General features: G+C 48.9%; 2 protein-coding genes across 7 annotated transcripts; both read left to right on the forward strand.

Moving 5' to 3' along the window:
* The first annotated feature begins 701 nt into the window (after positions 1-701).
* Positions 702-13301, forward strand: ZBTB8A (zinc finger and BTB domain containing 8A). 5 transcript variants are annotated; one of them, XM_069035916.1, is made up of 4 exons: positions 702-1490; positions 7471-8438; positions 8981-9150; positions 9544-13301. In XM_069035916.1, the coding sequence occupies exons 2-4, from the start codon at positions 7499-7501 to the stop codon at positions 9874-9876; spliced, it is 1443 nt and encodes a 480-aa protein (XP_068892017.1). In that variant the 5' UTR covers positions 702-1490; positions 7471-7498; the 3' UTR covers positions 9877-13301. The 5 variants fall into 5 exon arrangements, with proteins under 5 accessions (XP_068892017.1, XP_068892018.1, XP_068892015.1 ...); XM_069035917.1 differs by lacking the exon at positions 702-1490 and adding an exon at positions 5873-5943; XM_069035914.1 differs by lacking the exon at positions 702-1490 and adding an exon at positions 6305-6468.
* A 1285-nt stretch (positions 13302-14586) lies between these two features.
* LOC138098110 (zinc finger and BTB domain-containing protein 8A-like) lies at positions 14587-21455 on the forward strand. Of its 2 annotated transcripts, none has more exons than XM_068994361.1 (4): positions 14587-14666; positions 15732-16702; positions 18020-18189; positions 20351-21455. In XM_068994361.1, the coding sequence occupies exons 2-4, from the start codon at positions 15760-15762 to the stop codon at positions 20681-20683; spliced, it is 1446 nt and encodes a 481-aa protein (XP_068850462.1). In that variant the 5' UTR covers positions 14587-14666; positions 15732-15759; the 3' UTR covers positions 20684-21455. The 2 variants fall into 2 exon arrangements, with proteins under 2 accessions (XP_068850462.1, XP_068850463.1); XM_068994362.1 differs by lacking the exon at positions 14587-14666 and adding an exon at positions 14965-15011.
* The last annotated feature ends 3361 nt before the right edge of the window (positions 21456-24816 follow it).

Consider the following 24816-nt stretch of genomic DNA (forward strand, 5'->3'; position numbering starts at 1 on the left):
AACCCCTGATCTGAAAGGGGCACCACCTTTTCTCTGAAGATGACACGAAATGTGGTTTACATCTCTTACCTTGGGACTTCTCCAAGCTAATCTGTGATCCTTCTGCTTTAGGACAGTGTTACCTAAATTATGAACCTTAAGTGTTTGCTGAGACTGGGTTTGGCCTGGAAACCAGGGCAGAAAAACCAGGATAACAAAAACAAAACAAAACAAGAATATGCTGCTGCTGAAAGGATAAGCAGGAAGAATAAACACATCTCACATGTCCTTAATTGCAGGAATTTAGAGATCAAGCTTCTCTTTCTGAATTTTTACTGCATCTTCCTGTCCTAAGAGCTCGGGCTGCAGATCTTCAGCCGTGTCTTTAATGTCACTCAGATATCAGTAGGCTTGGCTTAAATATCAAGCACAAATAATGGTGTCTTAGTGGCCTGGACTAAGAGAAAAGCCCAAATTCTTTTCAGCTTTTTACAGTAGGAGTTAAAAGCTGTCAAGCAGGTTCCTTGGGAATTCTGACTCTGGCAGATTGAATAACCAGATCCACACCTGGTGTAGCTGAGGAGCAGTGAAATATCTGAGCAATGCTGTCAAAGAGCTCTGAATGCCCTTTTGGAATCCTTTTCCTTCTCTTTTACTGTAACTTCTTTTAGAATCTAGAATTCTTTTAGAATTAGAATTTCTTTAAATTCTTTTAGAATTTTACTGAATTCTTTTAGAATGTAAATTCTTTTAGAATTTAGATCCTCTCATGGTTTACGTTTTGCGATTTTATCCGGTATTTATTTATTTTTTCTAAAATACTCCACTGTGAGCCTCCTGTTTCTTTTCTGGGGCAGCTAAAGGTTTTCAAAGGAGGTGAGATTTTGTCACCTTTCCAGCAGCAAGTTGATAAGAGCTATCAGAACTCAGGCTGGGAAGCTTTAGAAGAAAACCCACCACCGAGAGAAAGCCTGTTTGCTTAGGGGTGACCTCGTGTTCCCTGACAAAGGGACAAAACTGAAATATACTGTGAAATCAGACTGTTAATGCTTCTTCCCTCTGCTGTTCCCAAGTGTTTCACGAAAAGGCAAATTTGATGAGCCTTTTTGCCTGGAGCAAGTGCTGGATCAGAATTCTGTAGACAGATTTGGCTGACAAAGAGGGAGCGGTTCCTCCCACTTGAGACAGTGTTTCCTGAGGGTTTTGGTGTAAAGATTTTACACTTGGCAAACCTAAAAAACCCAAGAGCCCTCTGATTTAACCAGGGGTTTTTTTTCTGCATACCTCGTGCTTTTGTTTCACACGCTGGAAAAGAGCAACTCAGCTTCTCCCTCTCCTTCATCCAGCAGTGAAACAGTCCCACTGTGATGTCAGATTTATTTGCCAGAGCTGATTCTGCTCTCACAAGTGCAGCCAAGGGTTCATTGCCACACCAGGCAGGATGAGGAAAGAAGAAACGAGGTTCTTCTTAAAGAATTCACTTTACTGGTGGCTGCTGAAGAGAGCAAAAGGTAAAGAGACTTCTTTTGAAGTGGTCTAGTCCAAGTTCTTGATGAATGTCACCATGGAATGTGCTGGTTTTATTTTCTATCCCTTCATTTGGGTGAGTTTCAGTCACCCCTGTTCCAGGTCATCTGTAAATCTGGGTTTGTAGTAGCTGAGACAAGACCTTTACAGAATTCCCTGCTCCTGTTTTAGCCCATCTAGTTAAGGGACGTTGGAGGGACAACTCAGGTGGGTGCCACATTTGGAGCTGAGCTCCTCTGCAAATCCTGCTGTGGTTTTGGCTCCTTGGTGCTCTTCAAAACCTGAGCTAAATGTGGGGCTTGGAAATTTTCCTGGAACATTTGGAAATGCCTCTTCCAGCCTCCCGGGGCTTGTCTTTTGGACTGCTGGATTTTCGGTGAGTCCATCCAACACCAAGGGGTGATAAAGGAGATAAAGGAGGGACTTTCTGCCTTGAGAGCACCTGGGAACGAGCCACAGATCACCCGTGCTTGTTGGGAGACTTGCTTGCTGATGGAAGCAGGGGCAGGAATGTAAATAGGGATCCAAAATGATATTTAGTGACCAGGCATCCCCAGTTCTGGTCAAGGAAGATTCCACCTCACTGTAAATATCGGTAGAAGCCACTAGACCTGGAATATCAGCTGAGCCTGGCTCTGGCTCGTGCTCCACAAGGTTGGGAAGCTCCTGGCATGGCCGAGCTCTGCTGCCTCTGAGCCTGTGGAGACGCTGGGAGCAGGGAACCCCTCGGGAAGTCTGGGTGTTGCAAGAGCTGCAGGAATGGCTGCAGAGACCTTTTCCTTCACCCTGCTCTCTTTGGTCTTAGAGATTGTTTCTTGTGTGTCTTGTGCCTAGAGAATGGAGCTGTCAGGGGTGCGGGGTGGGCGGGGGGGGGGCAGCTTTTCCCCAGGGAAAGGCACCACCAAACTCGGGGTTTCCTGTTGAATTGTCATTTTGTGCTGCTTTGTTTTCCGTGGAGTCCTTTCAGCCTTTGGATGTAGAAGAGGGTGTAGTTCATGTAAATCCCTTTGCTTGTGCTTCCCACTTCGTTTTCTGGATGTTTTTTTCCCCTGAAATCTCCCATTTGTAGACCCAGCCTCTACAAGCTTTGAGAAAATGATGTTGGCTGTTTAAAAACCTTCCTCTGGTGCTTGATGGAGAATCAAAAAAAGTCGTTTTTAGGGGAGTTATTTCTAATAGAATCTCGTTCTCAAAGGTTTTTAAAGGCCGTGCAGATGACATATCTTGAAGTCTTAGCTCGTCGTACTCGACTTTGTTTAGGAATACACATTTTAATGTATTTTTGCACATAAATGCACTGTATTTCGCTGAAGGAATACATGCTGCACTGGTATTTGTAGTGCATTTCACCTCTTGGTGCAAAGCCCTTGTAAATCTTCCAACTGTGCTCGTTTAATTTCCTGATGTTTTGTAAGACAGTTTCATAACCCAAGTCCTTTAGTCCAGTAACGATGACAAATTCTTATAAACTGAACCTTATTTGTAGAAGTGACTGAAATATATTTGTGGATCTTGGAGCATTCTGGAGTTTTTTGATTGTCTAGAAAATAAAACTCTCTGAGAGGGTTGCTTGGATTTTTTTTTTTTTACTGTTCAAATGTTGACTGAGTAAACCTGAGAGTGTCTAGATTGAGGCTCACGTTTCAATTTCTTGCATTAAAATGAAATAATATTTCCATTTCATTAATCCAACAGAAAAATGAATAGATCTATTTCTGGGGACAGTTCGTTTGCAAGAAAAATCAGAAAGAACTAAAAGGGTCCTATTCACTTAAACCCCAGCCAAGGGAAAATTTTAGAAAATCTTTTCTTTTATTAACACTGACTTGGTTTTCTTAACAGTCTTTGTAGTTTTATGTTAACTTTTTAAACTCCTTTTAAAACTTTTCATTTCTGGGAGGCAAACCCCGATCCCAGCTAGGAGGAAATGCATATGGGGATGGGGAGAACAGCATCCCAAATATTCTTCCCAGATAATTTTGAATTATATCGAATATTTCACAAACGATCTCGCGGCAAATACAGAATTTTTCCTTTTTTTTTTGTTTTTTTCCCCCATGAAAGGTGTGAGGCGCTGAAGAACTCAAGAGGGGGTGAGGGTGGTTGTCTCCACCTTGGTGAAAAGCATTCTTTGAGAGGCGAGGAGGGAGGGAAGCAGGAGAGGGGCAGCCAAGGGCCATCAGAGGGTGTCAAAGAACTCCCTCATGATTTGGGGAGGAGAATCGTTTGGAGGCAGCCCTAAATCACCACCGCGAGCTGTATGCAAATACGGGACATTTGGGTGTTCCGCGTGACGATAAAGAGTTTAACGAGGGTTTTTAATTATCCTGCTGGAGCAGGATGAGGGGTTTGGGCTCCCGCGGAGATGAAGTTCCTGACAAATCCTGCTGAGATCCGCGAGCAGCTCCTGGAAACGCTGCCGCCAAATCTCCTTCTTTTCCTAAATTGTACCTTGCTGCCAGAGGGGAGATTCCTCCCTGGGCTTTAGGACAGGGCATTCGGATTTCCCGTTCATTTTGAAGAAGGGAGCGATCGCCCGGGGAGCCCGAGGCTGCGTGGATTTGTACCTGGAGGTTGGGATTTAGGTGCAGCTCCGACCCGATTCACCTCCCCTGGTTTGGTCCTTGGGAAAGCTGAGGACACGAACGATGATGCAAATGAAGTAAACCCAAATCCGGGCTGGCAGTGATCACATGCAAATCGTAATCTCAATCTTAATTAATTCCTAGGCTTTGAACTCTTCCTGAAGTTGTTCCGGCACAGGCTCTTGAGTTTTTCCTTGGTAAAAAATACCCCTGGATATTTAAAGTTGGAAAGTGCACCATCACCGAGGGCTGTGATTCTTGAGGAACATTTCTTTTAACTGGCATTACTGTTAATTAAATTATTACTATCTAATACACGATACCATTATATATTCTTACCATTAATCACGTTTGATTACCAAACCCAAGGAGAAATGTCCGTCAATTTTTGTATCAGCAAGAAAAATGGAAATTTTTTTTAGAGTAATTGGTAAATTCTTCTCTGAAGAGCAGACTCTGCAACACTCTTGATGTGAGGAGCACCTCCTTCACCTCCTTCACCTCCTTCACCCAGCTGCCAAGCACATTCCCCCTGGATAAACTCTCCAAACAGCATCTCAGCTTCAAGTGGGACTTTCTCAGCTGGAATCAACGGCTCTAAAATTTAGAAACACGAAGCAGAAAACCTCACTGCATGTCTGGGGTCGTTTGGGAGGCATTATTGTGCACAACAGGATGAAATCAGCCCCACTCATGAGAAAACCAAAGTTTGTTCCGTGGCTGTTCGTGGATCCACAGCACAGAGCAGCGAGCAGGAAGTGCTCTGAGGAAAGCACTCGCAGCAGCTTTAAAAATTCTAATTAAGCTACTCCAGATACCACTGAACATTTTCCTCATGTTTTTTAAATTCTATTGCCTGTTCCTGGCAGATGGAGAACCCTCGAGCTCCTGTTGACATCGACACAAACCCCCACTGACAGACGGATGAAAGCACCACCCAGGCAGGTCAAACAGAACAAATACCTACAGGTGACGCTTTTCCAAGCTTTCAGCCGATGAAATAAATCGGGCATAAATGTGGAATAAAAATATGCAGAATGCTGAGCAACCTGGTCTAGTGGAAAGTGTCCCTGCCCACGGTCTTTAAGGACCTTTCCAACCCCAACCATCCCGGGATTCTGTGATTCCATGTTCAATAGAAAGAGGTGTGACTTAGCTGGCTTGACAGGCAGAAATAAACTTTAAAGGCATGAATTCAGGAGGTATTAAAACCTGATACTACAAATAGATGTTCTGGTTTATATTAAACTGATTGTTTAGTTGGCTGTCTTCCTTATTTCTCAGTGGTGAGAGCTGCGAGAAGCTGGTGTGGGTTCCAGTCGTTTCATGTTCGAGAATGATTAATTTAGAGCAGAATCTTATAGAAGCAAAATGGCTTTCATGAAGATTTTAAGAGCATGGCCTGAGTTTGAAAGGAGAATCTACAAAACTAAGAAAGTTTATAAAAAAAGGGGAATTAAGCTGGAAAAAATATTGTTACATATATAAAACCCATATACATATATATACAAAATAGGAATGGATAAAAATTGGAGATGAATAAATGTATATTAATTAGTGGGAGAATGCTTCTAATAATCAAAGGAAAGAGTCTTTGGATTATTATCTTCTAGGTAAAGAGTCTTCAGTCAATTTTGCTACACTGGGGAAAGAGAGATGAATTGTTTCAAGGTGGAAAGTCTGAAGTTAGGGAAGGGAAGGCTAAAAATGCCACAAAGGACTCGGTTAAGGAAGAATGGTTTCCATGGGAAAATAAATATTTATGAACAATAACTGGGGCGTCAAAATCACAGAAAAGACCCTGGTGGTAAGAAGAGGAAGGAGAAAGACACTAAACTTCGAGGGAGAGAAGGTGAGAGGTCCAGGTTTCGCTTTCAGACATGCTTTCTTCAGAAGATAACAGATACCAACAGAGAAAAGAAGATGTCACATCTCCTTTGGAGGATGCTGCGAGAGAAAGGAGAAGGATTTGGGTCATCGAGGCCCGCGCTATAGATAAAGGTGTGAAAAGGAGGCATCTAGGGCATCCCATCCCCTCCGGGGCAGCATGTGGGTGTGGGAAGCGGCGAGCGGCGGCGGCCGCGGGGCGCTCGGGCCGAGGCAGGCGCTGGGCTGCGGCTGCAATCGGTGCGTTGCCCCTTTAATTGTGTCCCCAGCCCTCGGGCGTCTCTGTCCAACGCCCACGTCAGCAAATACCTTTTGTTTCTCTCCCGTTCGGGCTCGCAGGGCTCGGGGCTGCGGGAGCAGCGGCGCGTCGCCTCCAGGCACGGCGAGCCCCGAGGCGGGGCCGGGGACCCCGCAGCCACCGCCCGCTCCCCCCGGCTCGGCGGCAGCCGCCCGCAGCACCCCGCCGGTGAGTGGCGGCTCCCGCACGCCGGTAGGCCGGGCAGGGCGCTGGGTTTGGGGCGGAAAGGGCCCCGCAGCCAGCCCGGTTGCGAGGGGCGGCGAGGAGGGCGCGGGGCTGCGCAGTGTCCGCGGGCGCCTCGGGCCGCCCGGTGCCGCCCGGAGCCGCCCGGAGCCGCTCGGTGCCGCCCGGAGCCGCCCGGTGCCGGGGCTGCCGCGTCCCCGGCGGGCGCCATTTGCAGCCCCGGGCGCGGACACAAAGGGGCTGCGCGGGGCGGGCGGCGGGGGCGCGGGGGCTGCGGGCGGCGGGGCGGGAGCGGCACCGGGCGCTGGGCACCGGGCGGGGACACGGGCGGGGACACGGGGGGCTGTGGCGGAGCGGCAAACGCGGCTCCGTTCCCGCAGGCGGCTGCGGGCGGCACGCCCGGCCCGGGGCGGTCCGTGCGGGCGGAGGGGAGCGCGCAGCCCGGCCGGGGCTGGCGGGCGCTGCGGTCCCCGCGGCGGGAGCGGGGCCGGGAGGCTCCGGCGCCGTCGGGCGTCCCCGGCTGCCGGAGACCGGGCGGGCGGGTGAGTGACGGCGGCCGCGGCCAATGCCGGGGGGCCGGGGCGCTGCCGCCGAGCCCCGCTCCCGGAGCCTTCGGCGGCGGTGGTGGGGCTGGAGCCCGGGCGGAGCGGGGCTCGGCGGAATCGCCGGTTCGGGGCACGGTCGCGGTCGCAGCCGCAGCTGCTGTTGGCTCCTCGTCTTCCCGGAGCTGCCTGAAGGCTGCGCAGCTCCAGCGGGCGGCACGAGTCCAGCCCCGCATCCTGGGGATGGAGATGCTCCTGTCTCTGCCAAATAACGCGGTCTTGGCTTTGTCATCGCTCTTGTCTTCTTGCAAAATGAATCTGTGGTTGTGCATATCGTGGTTTAAATGTATTTATAGATATAAAGAAATGAGATTATTTGTAAAGGTAGCCGTAAAATTGGGTCTGACATCTTTGGCTGAGTTACGCAGCATTGAAGTCAAGAGTGTAATAATTTTCTTCATTTTTTTAGAGCGACGTTTCATTTCATCTTTTCTGGGATGGAGATTTCTTCTCACCAGTTTCACCTCTTGCAGCAACTAAATGAGCAGCGCAGGCAGGACTTGTTCTGTGACTGCAACATCCTGGTGGAGGGAAAGGTCTTCAAAGCCCATCGCAATGTGCTGTTTGCCAGCAGTGGCTACTTCAAAATGCTCCTTTCGCAGAGCTCGAAGGAAACGAGTCAGTCCACAACAGCCACGTTCCAGGCCTTTTCTCCTGACACCTTCACAGTTATCCTAGATTTTGTGTATTCAGGCAAATTGTCCCTCACTGGTCAGAATGTGATCGAAGTCATGTCAGCCGCCAGCTATCTGCAGATGACCGATGTGATCAGCGTGTGTAAAACCTTCATAAAGTCCTCGCTGGACATCAGTGAGAAGGAGAAGGATCGCTACTTCAGCCTGTCAGACAAAGATGTGAGCTCCAACGGCGTGGACCGATCCTGTGTGTACGGTGGAGGGTGGAGGGCAGAGAGCAGCCCCCCGCATTCCCACTCAAGCCCAGACCCTGGGACTTGTATGATGGGCGGGAATGCTTGGAGCAATTTCAACTATTACCCCACCTCTCAAAGAAATGCCCAGCAGCAGCTGTCCAAACACGAGCAGCGGCAGGATTCCATCAAGAAATCCCGGCACCTGGGGCTGCAGCAACCCTCTGACATCCCCCACTATAAATCAAGCAAGCTGGAGGACAGGGCTGCCGAGCCCGCGGGCCACGCCGCGCCGGCCGAGGAGCAAGTTCACATCGACACCGAGGTTGAAGCTCCTCACGTGGGCTATCAGTTCGGCCAAGGGGCTGAGGTGATGCCCAGGGGTTTGGCTGTGCCGCAGCAGGAGCACGAGTCACCCCGCTCCTCCAGTAAATCCAAGTCTTCTAAAGCTGAGGAGCAGTACGGGAGCATGCCTTCCATCCTGGGAGTCATGGGGAGCTGGGCTGAAGGTGAGTGGGGTTTAGTGCTGAAGGTACACAGACACCTGGTAGTGCTCTGTTCCAGCCCTGAGGAAATAGATCTTACTCAGTAGTACAGCACTACTGCCAAAAAGACAGATGTATTGTCCAGAAATGTAGGTTTGGAAAGTTTGACTCGTTATTTTGAAATGATTTTAGGTGATTGAAGTACCTGGGATATAAAGCTGGCCTTTCAAAATGAATTTAAGTGGGGAGATTTTTAAGCTCGTTTTCACAGAATGGTTATGGTTGGAAAGGACCTTAAAGCCCATCTTGTTCCATTCCCTGCCACGGGCAGGGACACTTTTCACTATCCCAGGTTGCTCCAAGCCCTGTTCAAGCTGGCTTTGCCTGGTCTGTGTTAACACAGCCAATGGTCCACTCCTCCTTTGTTGCACTCCCGTGCTTGAAACCACCTCTGAATACTGTTTCTAATAAAACCCACGTGCTATTCTTCACATTCAACACCTTTTCCTAGAGCATGACTTTGATTTTTTTTTTTTTAAATACCATTACCTTCTGATAAAATACAGATGACCTGGCCAGGATGAGGTTCAAGTGCCCGTTCTGCAGCCACGTGGTGAAGAGAAAAGCCGACCTCAAGCGTCACCTTCGCTGCCACACGGGAGAGCGGCCGTACCCCTGCGAGGCGTGTGGGAAGAGATTCAGCAGGCTGGATCACCTCAGCAGCCATTTTCGAACTGTGAGTATTTTTAGCACCCGCATGATTTATTTAATGTGTAAATCTGGCTAATTAAACACAGTGTGAGTGTATCTGGTTGATCTAATGACTCCCGTAAAGGAGAGGGAATAGAAAATTAATTTGGTTTGGTTGCAGTCAAATTGAGGGATAATTTGCAGGAAAGGGGAGGAATTTGTTGGGTAATTGATGGCTTGCAGAGGTTCTGCTCTCTGCAGCCTGTGAGAGCTCCTGTGGCCAATTACCGTGCCTGGCCTGGCGCAGTTCCCTGTTTGATGTCTCTCAAATCGAGTTAACCCTACAATTTGACGCTGCTCCAACCCTACTTTTTGTCATCTCCAAAACGCCCCCTTTGGCGGACGCTTTCTCCAAATCCATCCCTTCCCATTCCCCCAGATCCACCAGGCGTGCAAGCCCATCTGCAGGAAGTGCAAGCGCCACGTGACCGAGCTGACGGGACAAGTGGTGCAGGAGGGGACCCGTCGCTACAGACTCTGCAACGAGTGCCTGGCAGAGGCTGGCATAGACAGCATCCGCATTGACTTGGAGGCTGAGGCACCTCTGGAATTCCCACAGGATGGGGATAAGGATTCCAGGTGGCACTACGGGGAAGACAACAGGTCTGACGTGGAGATCGTGGAGGATGGCTCGACCGACTTGGTCATCCAGCAGGTGGATGACAGTGAGGATGAAGCAGAGGAGAAGGAAGTGAAACCAAATATTAGGTAGTTGGAAGATGAGGATTGGGAATTGCGTGGAAGAGGGAGAATGCACTGTGGCCATGTGCCCTCTGCCAGCTGTTGGTGATCCTACAGGGACATGTGGTTGAACAGGTCCAGACTTGCATGTATTTATGGACACGTCATTGAGGCCATTCTGGTTTGTTATCAGAACCCCCAGAAGTTGTTTTGGTAAAAAGAATCCGTCATGAAATAATGGATAAACAAGGAAACTGCAGTATAACGTGGATAATTTTTACAGCAGGCAATGGGGCACGTCTCAAAGCCTCTTGCAAGGGAGTGAGGTCTAAATACTTAAGACAAAGTCACAGATTACTGTAAATTGCCCATTTTTTACACCTGCAGAGAGGTGGGGTTTATATCATTGGGCAATAAACAAAGTATAAAGACCCCAGACACCAGACACCCTCTCTTGAGTGTTCAGAAGTGAAGAGAATCTTCCATGAAATGTCATGAATTCTTCACGTTAAGATAAGGAAAAAGGCAGCTAATTAAGGAAGAGCATTCAAAATGTTTTGGCACTTTTGTCTGGAAAAAGACTTTTGTAAAATTTATTAGGATAAGGTGAATCTTTAGTAGATCATTCGTTCCAGACCCTATTTCTTTAAAAGAAAATAAGCACATGAATGCTTAACGTATCAGAGACAAACTGATTAAAAATTTGGATCATTAATTGATGCCAGTAGATGTTTTAGTCTCAAAATTGGGATCTCAGACTGGGCTGTTTTAATAAGCACTATTAAAATACTCCCTTTTTTTTTTTTTTTTGGAAACCTCTCAAAAGTGCCCAGACATGGTGGGATTGTTGGGGTGCAGGGCAAGGAGTTGGACTTGGATGATCCTTGTGGGTCCCTTCCAGCTCAGGATATTGAATTCTGTGAACCTTTTCCAGTCTGTACCATATGCCAGCGAGATCGAGATGTACTGGAAGTTCTAGACACCAGATTTGTGTAATTCCATCTACAATTAGGCTTACAGAGATGAGTAATGATGAAGAAATTTTACTCCTCTAACAAAAGAAGCTACTTGGTTTTGTTGCTTAGGGAGTTTCTCTTACCCAGCACTGTCAACAGGAGAGGAGCAGAAGATGCTCCCGGGGTGCTGCTGCTGCTCTGCGTTCCTTGGACAGACCTGAGTGTTATTCCAACTCTTCATCTTGGGATCATGGAGCTCAATGGCTGTAGACTTAGAAAAATTATCTATATTTTTTTCATTTTTACAGCTTTGTAAGCATGTTTGGCTGAACCCCGGGGTTTCTTACACAACAATCCCATATATATATATATATATCTATATATATATACTATTTAATCTTTCCCAGGGACAGCTAAAAAGTCTCTATTTTATTTTTAGTCGTGTAAAAACTGTATAACCTTCTTGTATCACCATGACCAGAGAGTGCAACATTTTCATTCCAGGCTGCAGGTGACCAGCCCAAGGTCTCTTAAATGACAACTTGAGAACTTCATGCTAAATTCAGTGTAAGCATTGAGCACCCTCCCCTCCATGGGAAGCATCCCAAGGACACAAGAAATGGTATTTTATTGTTCCTACAAAAATTATCATTCATTGGCTTAGACTTGGGGAGGGGGTGACTTAAAAATCTTTGTGATGACCCACATGAAAACACCTTAAACAAGACTTGCCTCGATTTTATGGGACACTTGGTCAGCAGCCCACAAAATGGACTTGGTGTGAAAACAGACATTTAATTTCTTGGAGCTTTTAAACTCCTAAAATGCCTGTTATTAAATGGCTAAGAAATATTCCTGAGCAACCTGGACTAAATCAAATGCACAGAACAAGAAATATTGAAAAGAATATGGAGTAACTTTGCTCAAATTTCGCAGCTGTTTCCCTTTCCCTTTCCATTAAACAGTTTGACAACAAATTCCAGGTATCAGTGCCTGGGATACAAAGTGGCTGGAATTGGTCTCTGTGTGTTTGGGGATGGATGAAGGGGAGGGGAAAATGAAGTGTTCTCTGCAGGCCTGAAATCTTAACTGCCAACTGCAAAGGTCAGCCTATTAAGTGTTTCTTAATAGTGGGGGTGTTTTTAGAAGCAAAGGGATTTTTGGATCAATACTCAATTTAATTAGATACCATAAATCTAAGGGTACTGAGGACCAGATGCTTCAGAACAAGATCTGAAGTGGCTCTAAATGGGCAAATGGAACAATCTATCCATAGGAAGACTTTTAGTTTTTAAACACAGGCAGATTAATCGTTGATTTGCTGGGCAAATAAGGGCTTTTTTTCTGGATTTCTATGTTGTTATTCTCAGTAGCATAACTAGATGTCTGTAGTCTTTTTTAAAGTATCTTATTAAGCTTGGAGGTTGAGCTCAAGACTGCGATTCCCACAGGTCAGTTATGATTTCTGTTCTTTAAAAGTTACCGTGTTTACATTTGTTGCCTTAATTTTGGTTGTTGTTTCCTTATTTTTGTATTGCAAGACAAGATCAATGTTAAGTGCCTTCTGTTTTCTACATCCTTCATTTTACAGTCACATGTTTCCCTTGGGGTTTTTTTTTCTCTAAATGAAAATATTTGGGGTTTTTTTGTCTCCTTCCATTGTCTCTGATTGTCTTCTTCATATTTCTGTGAGGATCACATGCCACTCATCAGCACAAGTAACATTTCCTTTCCTTTCAAGGAGGAAAGTAAAGGCCACACAGGGATGCTCCCACTGAATTTATTTGTTCCTTGTATTTCTTTCGTCTTCATGTCTCTTAGGGACAAGGTTTAGTGCTGGACTTGATCTTAAAGGTCTTTTCCAGGAACACTGTGATTATTTCTTGGCTTGTGTTTAGTTTGTGTTCACAAAACCACAGTCAAGAGTGAAGACAAAGTTCATCATCCTCTGATTAATGTCTCACCTCTTAACTACCCTTATTATCTGACAATATCTTCCCATCCTTTGAAGGCTGAAATACTGAATTAAAAAATTCCCTTTCCCCCTTTTCAGGTGTTTCTCACAGAATTCTCTCTACCACATAAACCTATGACTTGTGTGATGCTTGATTAGTTCTTTCACATCATTTCCCTTTTTTTTTTTTTGTTTTCCATTAAATTACCTAAACATTTGTATTTACAATCCAAAAAAATGTCACTTGTCCTTATCTTAAAGGTTAAACTGTTAGGAACCCCTCCTTAAATTGAAAAGAAAAAGACAGACTTCAAAAACCTGACTTCAGAATGAATCTCCCTTTCCAACCTTTTGTAATTTGGATTCTATTCCAGTTCTAAAGAACTGACATAAGGAAAAAAAAGCAAAAATATTGATTTAGGGTGGCTTTGAAAATACCTGAAAGCCCACAGATCTCTCACAGAGGGCTGACACTGACTGCTGCAGGTATCCTTCCTTTACTCTTGGCTCTGCAGAATGTTCCATCCTCCAGGATTTTGGGATCCATCTCAAGTTTTCAATGATAACTTAGGGGGGAAAAAAACCCCACAAAACACTCTGTTGGATATAAAATGATGGAATATACATTTCTTCCTTGCAGCATCTGGTCACTGTCAAGAGTTATCCCATTACAGAGCCGTGCCTATGTCTCCCTTATATTTTAATTACTGTTGGTTGGAGGCAACATGTACAGAAATGAAATAGAAGAAAAATTCTCCAATTCTGCCCAAAAGATTGAGTTTTAAAGAAAAGGATGTTATAATCCTCCAGTCCTTGCCTGCAGAATTTTTCCATTAGGTACAAATCTGTACCAACACTGTCTGTTGAGTGATGGGTATAAGTTGATAAGCTACTAAGAAAAGCTTATAATGGCATTTAGTTAAATATTTTCTATACTGTTTAACTTAAAACCCTTCTACATTGGAGGCGTAACCTTTCATCCTATTTAACTCATGAAATGCAAAGAGGAGGCTTATTCAGTACATCAAGATTTTTAAACAGAGCAAGAACACAGAACAAGAGATTTTGTAAGGAAAATTGGGAGGAGTGGCTGGAAAGAGCCTTCCCTATCTTGGCTTAGCTGCTGGACTAAATTAAACACTGTTGGAGATCTCACCCGACGCTTGACTGTGGAAATGGGAACTGTTCTTTACCAGGTTCAGGCAGCCTGCTCTGAGGAGGGGAATGTACCGATGACTGCAGAGCTTCCTTCTCAAAATTATTCCATGATCTCGCGGAATAAGACTGAAAGAATCTCATCTAACAGGCACGAATTTGAAAGTGTCTTGTCTTCTAACAGGCATCCTGATTCCATTTTTCCACCCAGAAGGGAAAACAGGACAATCTTGTGTCTTGCACTCCCACGTGCAGCGCTTTGCTTTGGGATTACCCTCATTGTCTGAATACAAAAATCCCGTTATAAAAAAGCTGCGATATCGACTTAATGTCATTAATCCTACACCGCGGAGCTCCGGATCTCTCCCGTTCAGGTGGCTCCTTCCCTCCACACACAAAGGTAGCAACAACAAAGCTTTGTGTGAGCAGGGCAGCGGCCTCCGGGGCAGCATGTGGGTGTGGGAAGCGGCGAGCGGCGGCGGCCGCGGGGCGCTCGGGCCGAGGCAGGCGCTGGGCTGCGGCTGCAATCGGTGCGTTGCCCCTTTAATTGTGTCCCCAGCCCTCGGGCGTCTCTGTCCAACGCCCACGTCAGCAAATACCTTTTGTTTCTCTCCCGTTCGGGCTCGCAGGGCTCGGGGCTGCGGGAGCAGCGGCGCGTCGCCTCCAGGCACGGCGAGCCCCGAGACGGGGCCGGGGACCCCGCAGCCACCGCCCGCTCCCCCCGGCTCGGCGGCAGCCGCCCGCAGCACCCCGCCGGTGAGTGGCGGCTCCCGCACTGCTCTGCACCGATGGGAAGGACCGGGCGGGCGACGGGGCTGACGGCGGCTGCGAGCGGGCGGCGGCGAGGAGGGCGCGGGGCTGCGCAGTGTCCGCGGGCGCCTCGGGCCGCCCGGTGCCGCTCGGTGCCGCTCGGTGCCGCCCGGTGCCGCCCGGTGCCGGGGCTGCCGCGTCCCCGGCGGGCGCCATTTGCAGCCCCGGGCGCGGACACAAAGGGGCTGCGCGGGGCGGGCGGCGGGGGCGCGGCGGGAGCGGAGCGGGGGCGGCGGAGCGCTGCCCGCGGAGGGGGCTGCGGGCGGCGGGACGGGAGCGGCACCGGCCCGGGTAAGCACGGGCGGCCGGCACCGGGCGCTGGGGACACGGGCGGGGACACGGGGGGCTGTGGCGGAGCGGCAAACGCGGCTCCGTTCCCGCAGGCGGCTGCGGGCGGCACGCCCGGCCCGGGGCGGTCCGTGCGGGCGGAGGGGAGCGCGCAGCCCGGCCGGGGCTGGCGGGCGCTGCGGTCCCCGCGGCGGGAGCGGGGCCGGGAGGCGACTCCGCGCTGGCGGAGCTGCTCCGGCGTCGTCGGGCGTCCCGGGCTGCCAGGGAGCGAGCGGCCAATTCGGCCGGGCGGGCGGGTGAGTGACGGCGGCCGCGGCCAATGCCGGGGGGCCCGCGCCGGGCGGGCGGTGGCCCCGGGGCGCTGCCGCCGCATTCGAGCGGCCCCGATGCGCCGGGGCTGCGCCCACCGCGGACCCGCGTCAGCCGCGACTCTGCCCACGGCGGGAGGGCCAAGTTCTCTTGCCCAGTCTGAGAACCATCATGGCTTGGTCGGCATAATTTTCGTTCTTTTGGGATACGGAGTAATCCCGCTGGGGCATCTTTTCAGCTCTTTTGGAGTTGTTAAGTTTCTTCTCTCTTGTTCTACAGAGTAGCAGCCGCAGGGAGTTTGGAGATATATTGGGAATGTGATGGAGTTGTTTTAAATTTAAGAGAGTCATCTCTTTAAATTAGGATTCAGCATCATTGATTTAGATTGTCATGATGATGTTTTTTCCTTTACAGCAAACCTTCCTCCTACTTCCAGCCTGGAATGGAGATTTCTTCCCACCAGTCTCACCTCCTGGAGCAGCTGAACGAACAGCGGAAGCAGGACTTGTTCTGTGACTGCAACATCCTGGTGGAGGGAAAGGTCTTCAAAGCCCATCGCAATGTGCTGTTTGCCAGCAGTGGCTACTTCAAAATGCTCCTTTCGCAGAGCTCGAAGGAGACGAGTCAGCCAACAATAGCCACATTTGAGGTCTTCTCTCCAGAGACGTTCATGGTTATCCTGGACTTTGTGTATTCAGGGATATTGTCTTTGACGGGTCAGAATGTGATCGAAGTCATGTCAGCCGCCAGCTATCTGCAGATGACAGATATCCTCAATGTCTGTAAGACCTTCATTAAGTCCTCACTGGATATTAATGAAAAGGAAAAGGATCATTACCTCAGCCTCTCGGCCAAAAGTGCGAGCACTGAACCCGCCCGCCCGGCTCTTTATCGCTCCCGAAGGAAAGCAAAGAGCAACCCCCGGCGTTCCTACTCGATCCCGGATGAAAAGCCTAACGGGAATGAAAACTCCTGGAGCAGTTACAGCAGCTACCTGTCCTCACAGGTGATCCTGCAGCGGGCAGAGACCCAGCTGTCCAAAAGAGGCAGGAAACAGGGCTCCACGAGGAAGCGCCGCAAGCACCTGGGGCTGTCGCAGAGCCGGGAGCTGGGAGGGTGCAAATCGGACAGAGCGGAGCGAGCCGGAGCCTCGGATTCCGGTCACATCTCCCGGGGGGAAGAGGAGGCCGAGTTTGATGCCGAGAACGCCGTGGATCAGGATGATTATGGATATCATCACGGAGCAGAGGCGGTACCCAAGAGGTGGTCAGTTACTCAGCTAGAACAAGAACTTTCCAGAACTCCCGAATTCATGGAGCTAAAGGCAGAAGAACTGTACACCTCAATGCCCACAATTTTAGGGGTGATGAGTAGCTGGAATGAAGGTAAACAGTGGAAAAGTTTGGTTTTATTTAGGAGAATTCAGGTGATGATTTGGAGCGAATTTGTATGGCTGCATAGAGACCAAAATGATGCCTAGAATTAGAGGTGATTTTGTCTACTCAATTTTAGTGCTAACATTAAGATGTTGAAGCCAGAACAGGGCATGGGAATTGGAATGGGAGTGACAGACTGATCCAGGTATTCTGTAAAGTTCAACCAAAACATGCCTGATTATTTGGGCCCGAGTAGAGTTTAATGAAGCCTCAAGGGCTGTAACTGATTTGGGGACCTGAAGGATTAAATTTCTCCACTATTTGGCAGTAACAGAAGTGTTCAACCTCAGTCCAACCCGAGTCCTTCACATTGGAGGTCCTGGCATTGCTGGGATGTTGCATTTTGGGGTCCAACCAGCCCAAGCTTTGTGGATACACTATTGATATCACCTACCTGGAGAGGGTGGAACAAAGCTGACAGGTTCATTCCCGTGTGCATTCTGTTGGAAATGAACACATCTGTAGATCATAATTGCATATGCTAAAGGCATCTTTATATATCACACAGAGATTATAAATGTCAAAGCTATGAACCATTAGCTGGTGGAAGAGTCAGATATGACAGCTATATATAAATAGCTGCGTATTTATCGTCACCTGTATATCTAAAAAATATTGTCAGTAAGAAAGAAAACACCATCAAGTGGCCAATTAACACAATAAAAATGCAAGTTTATATGTATATATAAATCTAACAAATCTATATCCCCCAAAGCCTGTATTTTATGCATCATTATATAGTTATATATAATACATACTTACAGAAGCATCCAAATATCCCAAATACTTGGAGATTTCTCCTATTTAAAGGAAATTAGAGCTATCACGTATTTTAAGTTGAATACTGATGAAAGTGTGTTAGAAGCTCCGTGGGACAAGGAGCCTGGATCCCAGCGGGGGGAGAGAGAGAGCGAGGCAATTCAAACCAATATGGTTGATAAACGAACTCCCTTTATTAGCAGTCCAAAGGCACTTATCTAGTATCCCAGCTTGTTAGCTCCTAAGTGGCTTAAAGCTTATCAAGACACATTTCTATTTCTACATAATTGGACTTACATTGGCAAGTTTCCACAGTCTTGTTACGATCAAAAGAATTTTGTGCTCACCTCCCTCGTTCACTCCCGGATAGCACAGCTGCAAGTTCTTCACTCCCTCTCAGTTTTCCCAGGCCTATTGCTTGCACAGTTCTTTTATTGATCCCAATAATTCTATTTCCCAACAAAAGTGCAGCAATCCAGGCTCTGCTGTGTGCCCTGTCCCTGCCAGGTGACCTGCCCCGGATGCGCTTCAAGTGCCCGTTCTGCACCCACACCGTGAAGCGCCGCGCGGACCTGAAGCGTCACCTGCGGTGTCACACCGGGGAGCGGCCCTACCCCTGCGAGGCCTGCGGGAAGAGGTTCACCCGCCTGGAGCACCTCCGGAACCACTTCCAAACGGTAGGAAAACCCACCAGGCTTCACTGGTGGAGGTGCCTTTCCCTGGGCTTAAAATCAAGAGTCATGCATGGTTAGAAGGGGAAAAGGGATTTTACCTTGGGATTTATTTTAAGGATCCTTAGTGTTGGAAGCTGCGTGGGATGAGGAGCCCGGATCCCCGGCGGGGGGAGCTAGAAACAGAATCCAAACCAATATGGTTGATAAATGAACTCCGATATTAGCAGTCTAAAGGCACTTACCTAGTATCCCAGCTTGTTAGCTCCTAAGTGGCTTCAAGCTTATCAAGACACATTTCTATTTCTACATAATTGAACCTACATTGGCAAGTTTCCACAGTCTTGTTACGATCAAAAGAATTTTGTGCTCACCTCCCTTGTTTCACTCCCGGACAGCACAGCTGCAAGTTCTTCACTCCCTGTTTTTTCTCAGGCTGATTGTTTCCCTTCACACAGGGACTTTCCCATGGAAAGTGTCTCTCACACACACAAGCCTAAAAACTTCCAGCCCTATTGCTTGCACAGTTCTTTTATTGATCCCAATAATTCTATTCCCCAACAGGTTCACTGGTGGTGGTGCCTTTCCCTGGGCTTAAAATCAAGAGTCATGCACGGTTAGAAGGGGAAAAGGGATTTTACCTTGGGATTTATTTTAAGGATCCTTAGGTGCACACGTCCAGGTCATATGCACTGAAATGCACCCCACAATGCACCCCCAAAAGATCTGGTATATCATTATAGGTGTTACTAATTAGCAGATCTATCAAAGATTCCCCAAGGAGAGGCTCGAGTGAGCCCCCCTCCCCAAGGAGCCTTCCCCTGGATGGTTCTATCTGAGTTTACAGAATGTGTTCTGGAGAGGACCTTGGGCTCTGGGGCACACTGATCCCTGGCTACGAAGCTTCTAAAATGCTGAGCCTCTCAGCTTGACAAACGAGCCCAAGAATGGAGGCAAAAAGCACTGAGAGTACAGAAGTTGTAAAAAGGTATAACAGGGGTATAAAAGAAAAGGCAAAAAAATCTTCATGGCATCAGTGGCAGCTGTGTAGGCATTTCACACCCAACACCAGAAAAGCAGCTCGAATGATTCGTTATTTAACGTGGCAAATTGTATTTAAAATGTCATTTTTTTAGCACAATTCAGCACTTTTTCATTGTCTAAAAAACAGATGAAGGCTTGACACTTTACTGTGCCGTAAATCAAGTCCCTCCTGATGGGAGAGAATTTACTGAAAGTCCTTGCAAGGAGTTTCAAAGATAAACTGAGACTTTTCCTGGAGTTTCAATGCTTCCAGATAGTTGTTTATGAAGTCTTATCAGAGGAACAGAGCCACCAGCGTGACCCAGGTACAGCACAGAGCACAGAAAGCAGGAGTGAAGGCTCTCTATCAAGACTTACACAGCCTTTTAAAGATATTTTAACCAATAGTTACTAAAAACGTACATTATTTTCACTTTCCTACCAATTATTCAGCAACACGGGCAGGAACTGTGGAATTTTCTATCCAATCATCCCAAACCACTTTTACTGCAGAACATGGAGTAGTAGAAGAAGGAGAAGAAGGTTTGGAGAACAACAACAATCCTCCATTTTGATATTTGTTACTCTTATTTACTACAAAGAGAAGCCCAAAACCTCTACATTTTTCACCCTGTGACAATCTCACATCGTGGTCTATCCCCTAATTCCCACCACTGCATTTCCTAGTCTATCCCCTAATTCCCACCACTGCATTTCCTAGTCTAGCCCCTAATTCCCACCACTGCATTTCCTAGTCTATCCCCTAATTCCCACCACTGCATTTCCTAGTCTATCCCCTAATTCCCACCACTGTATTTCCTAGTTTATCCCCTTATTCCCACCACTGCATTTCCTAGTCTATCCCCTAATTCCCACCACTGCATTTCCTAGTCTATCCCCTAATTCCCACCACTGCATTTCCTAGTTTATCCCCTAATTCCCACCACTGCATTTCCTAGTCTATCACCTAATTCTCACCACTGTATTTTCTCGTTGTTGTCTGACTGTCGGTAATTTTTTCCAAGGTTTGAAGCTAAACCAGCATTGTTCAGGGGGGTAAAACCCCTTAAAAACAGGCAGAGAAATATTCTCAGCACTCTGGGTTCCCACAAAGGCTGACTTTCCAAATTTGAAATGCTTTCAGATACACCAAGCTGGCAAACTGATCTGCAGGAAGTGCAAGCGTCACGTCACGGAGCTCACGGGCTGCGTGGTCCAGCAAGGGACTCGACGCTACAGACTGTGCCACAAGTGCTTGGCAGAAGCCAATTTTGACAGCATCCCCGAGGATTTCGATGCATCTGAACATTCTCTTGTGTCCTCCCCGGGCAACAAACGTCCCAAATGGGCTTTGGAGGAGGAGCAGAAATCAGATGAAGAGACAATGGAGGAGGAGCCCTATAATTTGGTTGTCCGGCATAATAATGATGATATTCCGGATGAGGCAGAGGAAAAGGTGAAGCCAAATCTTAGGTAGATTTTTGTGTATTTGTTATTGGTGGGTTCAAGGTTAAATGATTCGTGTCCTACCAACTAATGCTGGTTTACTACTTTTAATAAAACGGAAGTATTGCTAAAATTCTGTCCTGAGAAGCAAAATTTGGACTGAAACAAGTTGTTTTGCCCACATGGAACAGTGTAATTGCTTCTAAATGTCATCCAGAAAGTACTGAGAATCATAAAATAGCCTGACTTGGAAGGGACCCACAAGGAACATCGAAGTCCAGCTGCTCACTTATTATCTGGAAACTATTTAGGAGAATTGTTTTATATTTCATCGAAGACTTGCTCAGAGCTCATTGTGAAAGTGTGAATCACTTTACAGTTCTACAGAGGTTCTGTACGGTGCAGATTTTTAAAAAAACAAATATTGCTGATTTGCTTTGGAAAAACTCGTACTGAGGTGAGCAGCTGAGAAATGTTAAACCACTTTTTTTTTTTTTGCTGATACTGTAATTAATTTGTACATAAGACATCAGAAACTTCCTAAGAAAGGAGCGAAGGAAACAAGTGGAATTCTTCCTGCTGAAGGACCTATTTACCAGAGATTTGTTTTCTCAGTGAACTTACTGCTTCTTATAGTTGAGAAAAGCATGATTTAGGAGCTCCCACAGCCAGAGTAGAGTAGGTGACCAGAGCATCTGTAGTGCACTTGGGTAGTATGAACTTGCCTTTTTTTTTGTACTGTGAATTTTATAGAAAGATACACCAACGTGGTTCCAAGGAAAATAAAAGTGCAATCACTGGAAGTACAGTTGTCAGGTTTTTTCCATTTTTTTTTTTTTCCTAGGATTGCTGCAAGATTTGCTTAAACCCATCTATCTTACTCTAGGAATAAAGAGGCCAAGTCCCTCGAATTTCAGTGGGACATTTATGCCTTAAGATCATGCAGCTACTTTAGGAAGGGTTTCCTGCTTGTAAAACTTTAGGGTGCTTGACAGCATGAAAACATTTTTATAAGCACAATTTCCCTCAGAGGGTTAAGCAACCTTTGTAATTCTGGAGTCTCTTTAGCTTTCTTAGTCGTATTTATTTCCCCAGTCACTTGGCTCAGAAAACCTGCACTTGGTAGAGAAACTAAAACCACTCGGTACTAAAATGATTAAAAAATAAAAGCTCAAGGAGTGCACAGAGGAAACCTTCTGCCTGAGAGCAGAGAATGGCATTCCCAGTGGGTACTCCTGATAAAGAGCCACTGTTTGGTCTCATGTCTCATTTGATGCTGTGTTTCCTTTCCCGGTAGCAGCATCTGTAGCCTGAGGTTACTGCCAAGAAAGCAGAAATTCCCCACAGAGAATTTGAGAACAGCCATATTGATCCACATCCAGGCTCTGCCTCCAACAGCTGCCATTAAACTCAGGAAAACTGAGAATGGGGCAAGCTCCTGGAATAATTCCCTCATGCTCTCCCAATCTCCAGCCTTTTTCAGTTTTCCTTGAGATTTGTACATTTAGTAACCACCAATGTAGGTCTTTTCAAAGTACTTCATCACTCTACCCTACATCAACAGGATCCTTTGACATCCCCCTAAAGGGTTTGCAGTCTAAGGGTGTTTTTTAATTACCCACCTTCAAGTAGTTAATTGTCTCAGTGGTCTCCTGTAAAGCCCTGGGAGAGCAGCACTGTGAGCTGAAACCTGCCACTACCACAGCTGTGCAAATGAACAAGGTGAATTTAAGGCCTGTTTTATAGTAAGTAATAAATATTGGGGGAAAAAAACCGATTAATAACACTTAGTTAATTCCAAATGTTTTCCTAGCAAGCTCCTGTCAGTATTTCAAAGAGTAGAGCACTTCAGTGTGTTACTATAGCCTGAGACTGATCTTGGGGCACCTCAGCATTTGTCTACAAAGTTAAAATTTAACCACATAAATTTCTTTTCTCACGTTTTAGAGAGCTGAGATAAAGGAAGGCTGCCCTCAGCTCCTACACCCACCTCCCCACAGACCCAGCTCTGACCCCTCAGCCCCTTGTTCACTTCACCACAGCCCCTCAGCCCCCTGTGCCCATCTCCCCATAACCCCAGCCCCTCGCTCGCCTCCCCACAGCCCCTCTGCCCCTGTGCCCACCTCCCCTCAGCCCCAGCTCCACCCCTGAGCCCCTCAGTGTCCATGTCCCCATAGCCCCTGACCCTCTGCCCCAGCCCCTCGCCCACAGCCCCTCAGTGTCCGTGTCCCCATAGCCACTGACCCTCCACCCCAGCCCCTCGCCCACAGCCCCTCAGTGTCCGTGTCCCCATAGCCACTGACCCTCTGCCCCAGCCCCTCGCCCACAGCCCCTCAGTGTCTGTGTCCCCATAGCCACTGACCCTCCACCCCAGCCCCTCGCCCACAGCCCCTCAGTGTCCGTGTCCCCATAGCCCCTGACCCTCTGCCCCAGCCCCTCAGTCAGCGTCCGTGTCCCCACAGCCCCAGTCCCTCGCCCACAGTCCCTCAGAGTCCATGTCCCCATAGCCCCTGACCCTCAGCCCTAGCTCCACCCCTGAGCCCCTTGCCCACAGTCCCTCAGTCAGTGTCCGTGTCCCCACAGCCCCTTGCCCACAGCCCCTCAGTCAGTGTCCATGTCCCCACAGCCCCTTGCCCACAGCCCCTCAGTCAGTGTCCATGTCCCCACAGCCCCAGCCCCTTGCCCACAGCCCCTCAGTCAGTGTCCGTGTCCCCACAGCCCCTGACCCTCAGCCCCAGTCCCTCAGTCAGTGTCCGTGTCCCCCCAGCCCCTTGCCCACAGCCCCTCAGTCAGTGTCCATGTCCCCCCAGCCCCTTGCCCACAGTCCCTCAGTCAGTGTCCGTGTCCCCCCAGCCCCTTGCCCACAGCCCCTCAGTCAGTGTCCGTGTCCCCACACCCCCTGACCCTCAGCCCCAGTCCCTCAGTCAGTGTCCATGTCCCCACAGCCCCTTGCCCACAGCCCCTCAGTCAGTGTCCATGTCCCCACAGCCCCTGACCCTCAGCCCCAGCCCCTCAGTCAGTGTCCGTGTCCCCACAGCCCCAGCCCCTTGCCCACAGCCCCTCAGTCAGTGTCCATGTCCCCCCAGCCCCTTGCCCACAGCCCCTCAGTCAGTGTCCGTGTCCCCCCAGCCCCTTGCCCACAGCCCCTCAGTCAGTGTCCGTGTCCCCACACCCCCTGACCCTCAGCCCCAGTCCCTCAGTCAGTGTCCGTGTCCCCACAGCCCCTTGCCCACAGCCCCTCAGTCAGTGTCCATGTCCCCACAGCCCCTGACCCTCAGCCCCAGCCCCTCAGTCAGTGTCCGTGGCCCCACAGCCCCAGCCCCTTGCCCACAGTCCCTCAGTCAGTGTCCGTGTCCCCACAGCCCCAGCCCCTTGCCCACAGCCCCTCAGTCAGTGTCCGTGTCCCCACAGCCCCTTGCCCCACAGTCCCTCAGTCAGTGTCCGTGTCCCCACAGCCCCTTGCCCACAGTCCCTCAGTCAGTGTCCATGTCCCCACAGCCCCAGCCCCTTGCCCACAGTCCCTCAGTCAGTGTCCGTGTCCCCCCAGCCCCTTGCCCACAGTCCCTCAGTGTCCGTGTCCCCACAGCCCCTTGCCCACAGTCCCTCAGTCAGTGTCCGTGTCCCCCCAGCCCCTTGCCCACAGTCCCTCAGTCAGTGTCCATGTCCCCACAGCCCCTTGCCCACAGTCCCTCAGTGTCCGTGTCCCCACAGCCCCTTGCCCACAGTCCCTCAGTCAGTGTCCGTGTCCCCCCAGCCCCTTGCCCACAGCCCCTCAGTCAGTGTCCGTGTCCCCCCAGCCCCTTGCCCACAGTCCCTCAGTCAGTGTCCGTGTCCCCCCAGCCCCTTGCCCACAGTCCCTCAGTCAGTGTCCGTGTCCCCACAGCCCCTTGCCCACAGTCCCTCAGTCAGTGTCCGTGTCCCCCCAGCCCCTTGCCCACAGCCCCTCAGTCAGTGTCCGTGTCCCCACAGCCCCAGCCCCTTGCCCACAGCCCCTCAGTCAGTGTCCATGTCCCCACAGCCCCTGACCCTCAGCCCCAGTCCCTCAGTCAGTGTCCATGTCCCCACAGCCCCTTGCCCACAGTCCCTCAGTCAGTGTCCGTGTCCCCCCAGCCCCTTGCCCACAGTCCCTCAGTCAGTGTCCATGTCCCCACAGCCCCTTGCCCA

Source organism: Aphelocoma coerulescens, chromosome 23 (assembly GCF_041296385.1).
Source record: "Aphelocoma coerulescens isolate FSJ_1873_10779 chromosome 23, UR_Acoe_1.0, whole genome shotgun sequence".
Lineage (NCBI taxonomy): Eukaryota > Metazoa > Chordata > Aves > Passeriformes > Corvidae > Aphelocoma > Aphelocoma coerulescens.

What these genes read in the sequence shown, in the direction of transcription:
- ZBTB8A (XM_069035916.1), top strand. Translation starts at nt 7,499, where the DNA reads ATGGAGATTTCTTCTCACCAGTTTCACCTCTTGCAGCAACTAAATGAG. An exon ending in CATGGGGAGCTGGGCTGAAG is followed by an intron (nt 8,439 to 8,980) that starts GTGAGTGGGGTT and finishes GATAAAATACAG; the next exon opens with ATGACCTGGCCAGGATGAGG. An exon ending in TCAGCAGCCATTTTCGAACT is followed by an intron (nt 9,151 to 9,543) that starts GTGAGTATTTTT and finishes CCATTCCCCCAG; the next exon opens with ATCCACCAGGCGTGCAAGCC.
- LOC138098110 (XM_068994361.1), top strand. Translation starts at nt 15,760, where the DNA reads ATGGAGATTTCTTCCCACCAGTCTCACCTCCTGGAGCAGCTGAACGAA. An exon ending in GATGAGTAGCTGGAATGAAG is followed by an intron (nt 16,703 to 18,019) that starts GTAAACAGTGGA and finishes TGTCCCTGCCAG; the next exon opens with GTGACCTGCCCCGGATGCGC. An exon ending in TCCGGAACCACTTCCAAACG is followed by an intron (nt 18,190 to 20,350) that starts GTAGGAAAACCC and finishes AAATGCTTTCAG; the next exon opens with ATACACCAAGCTGGCAAACT.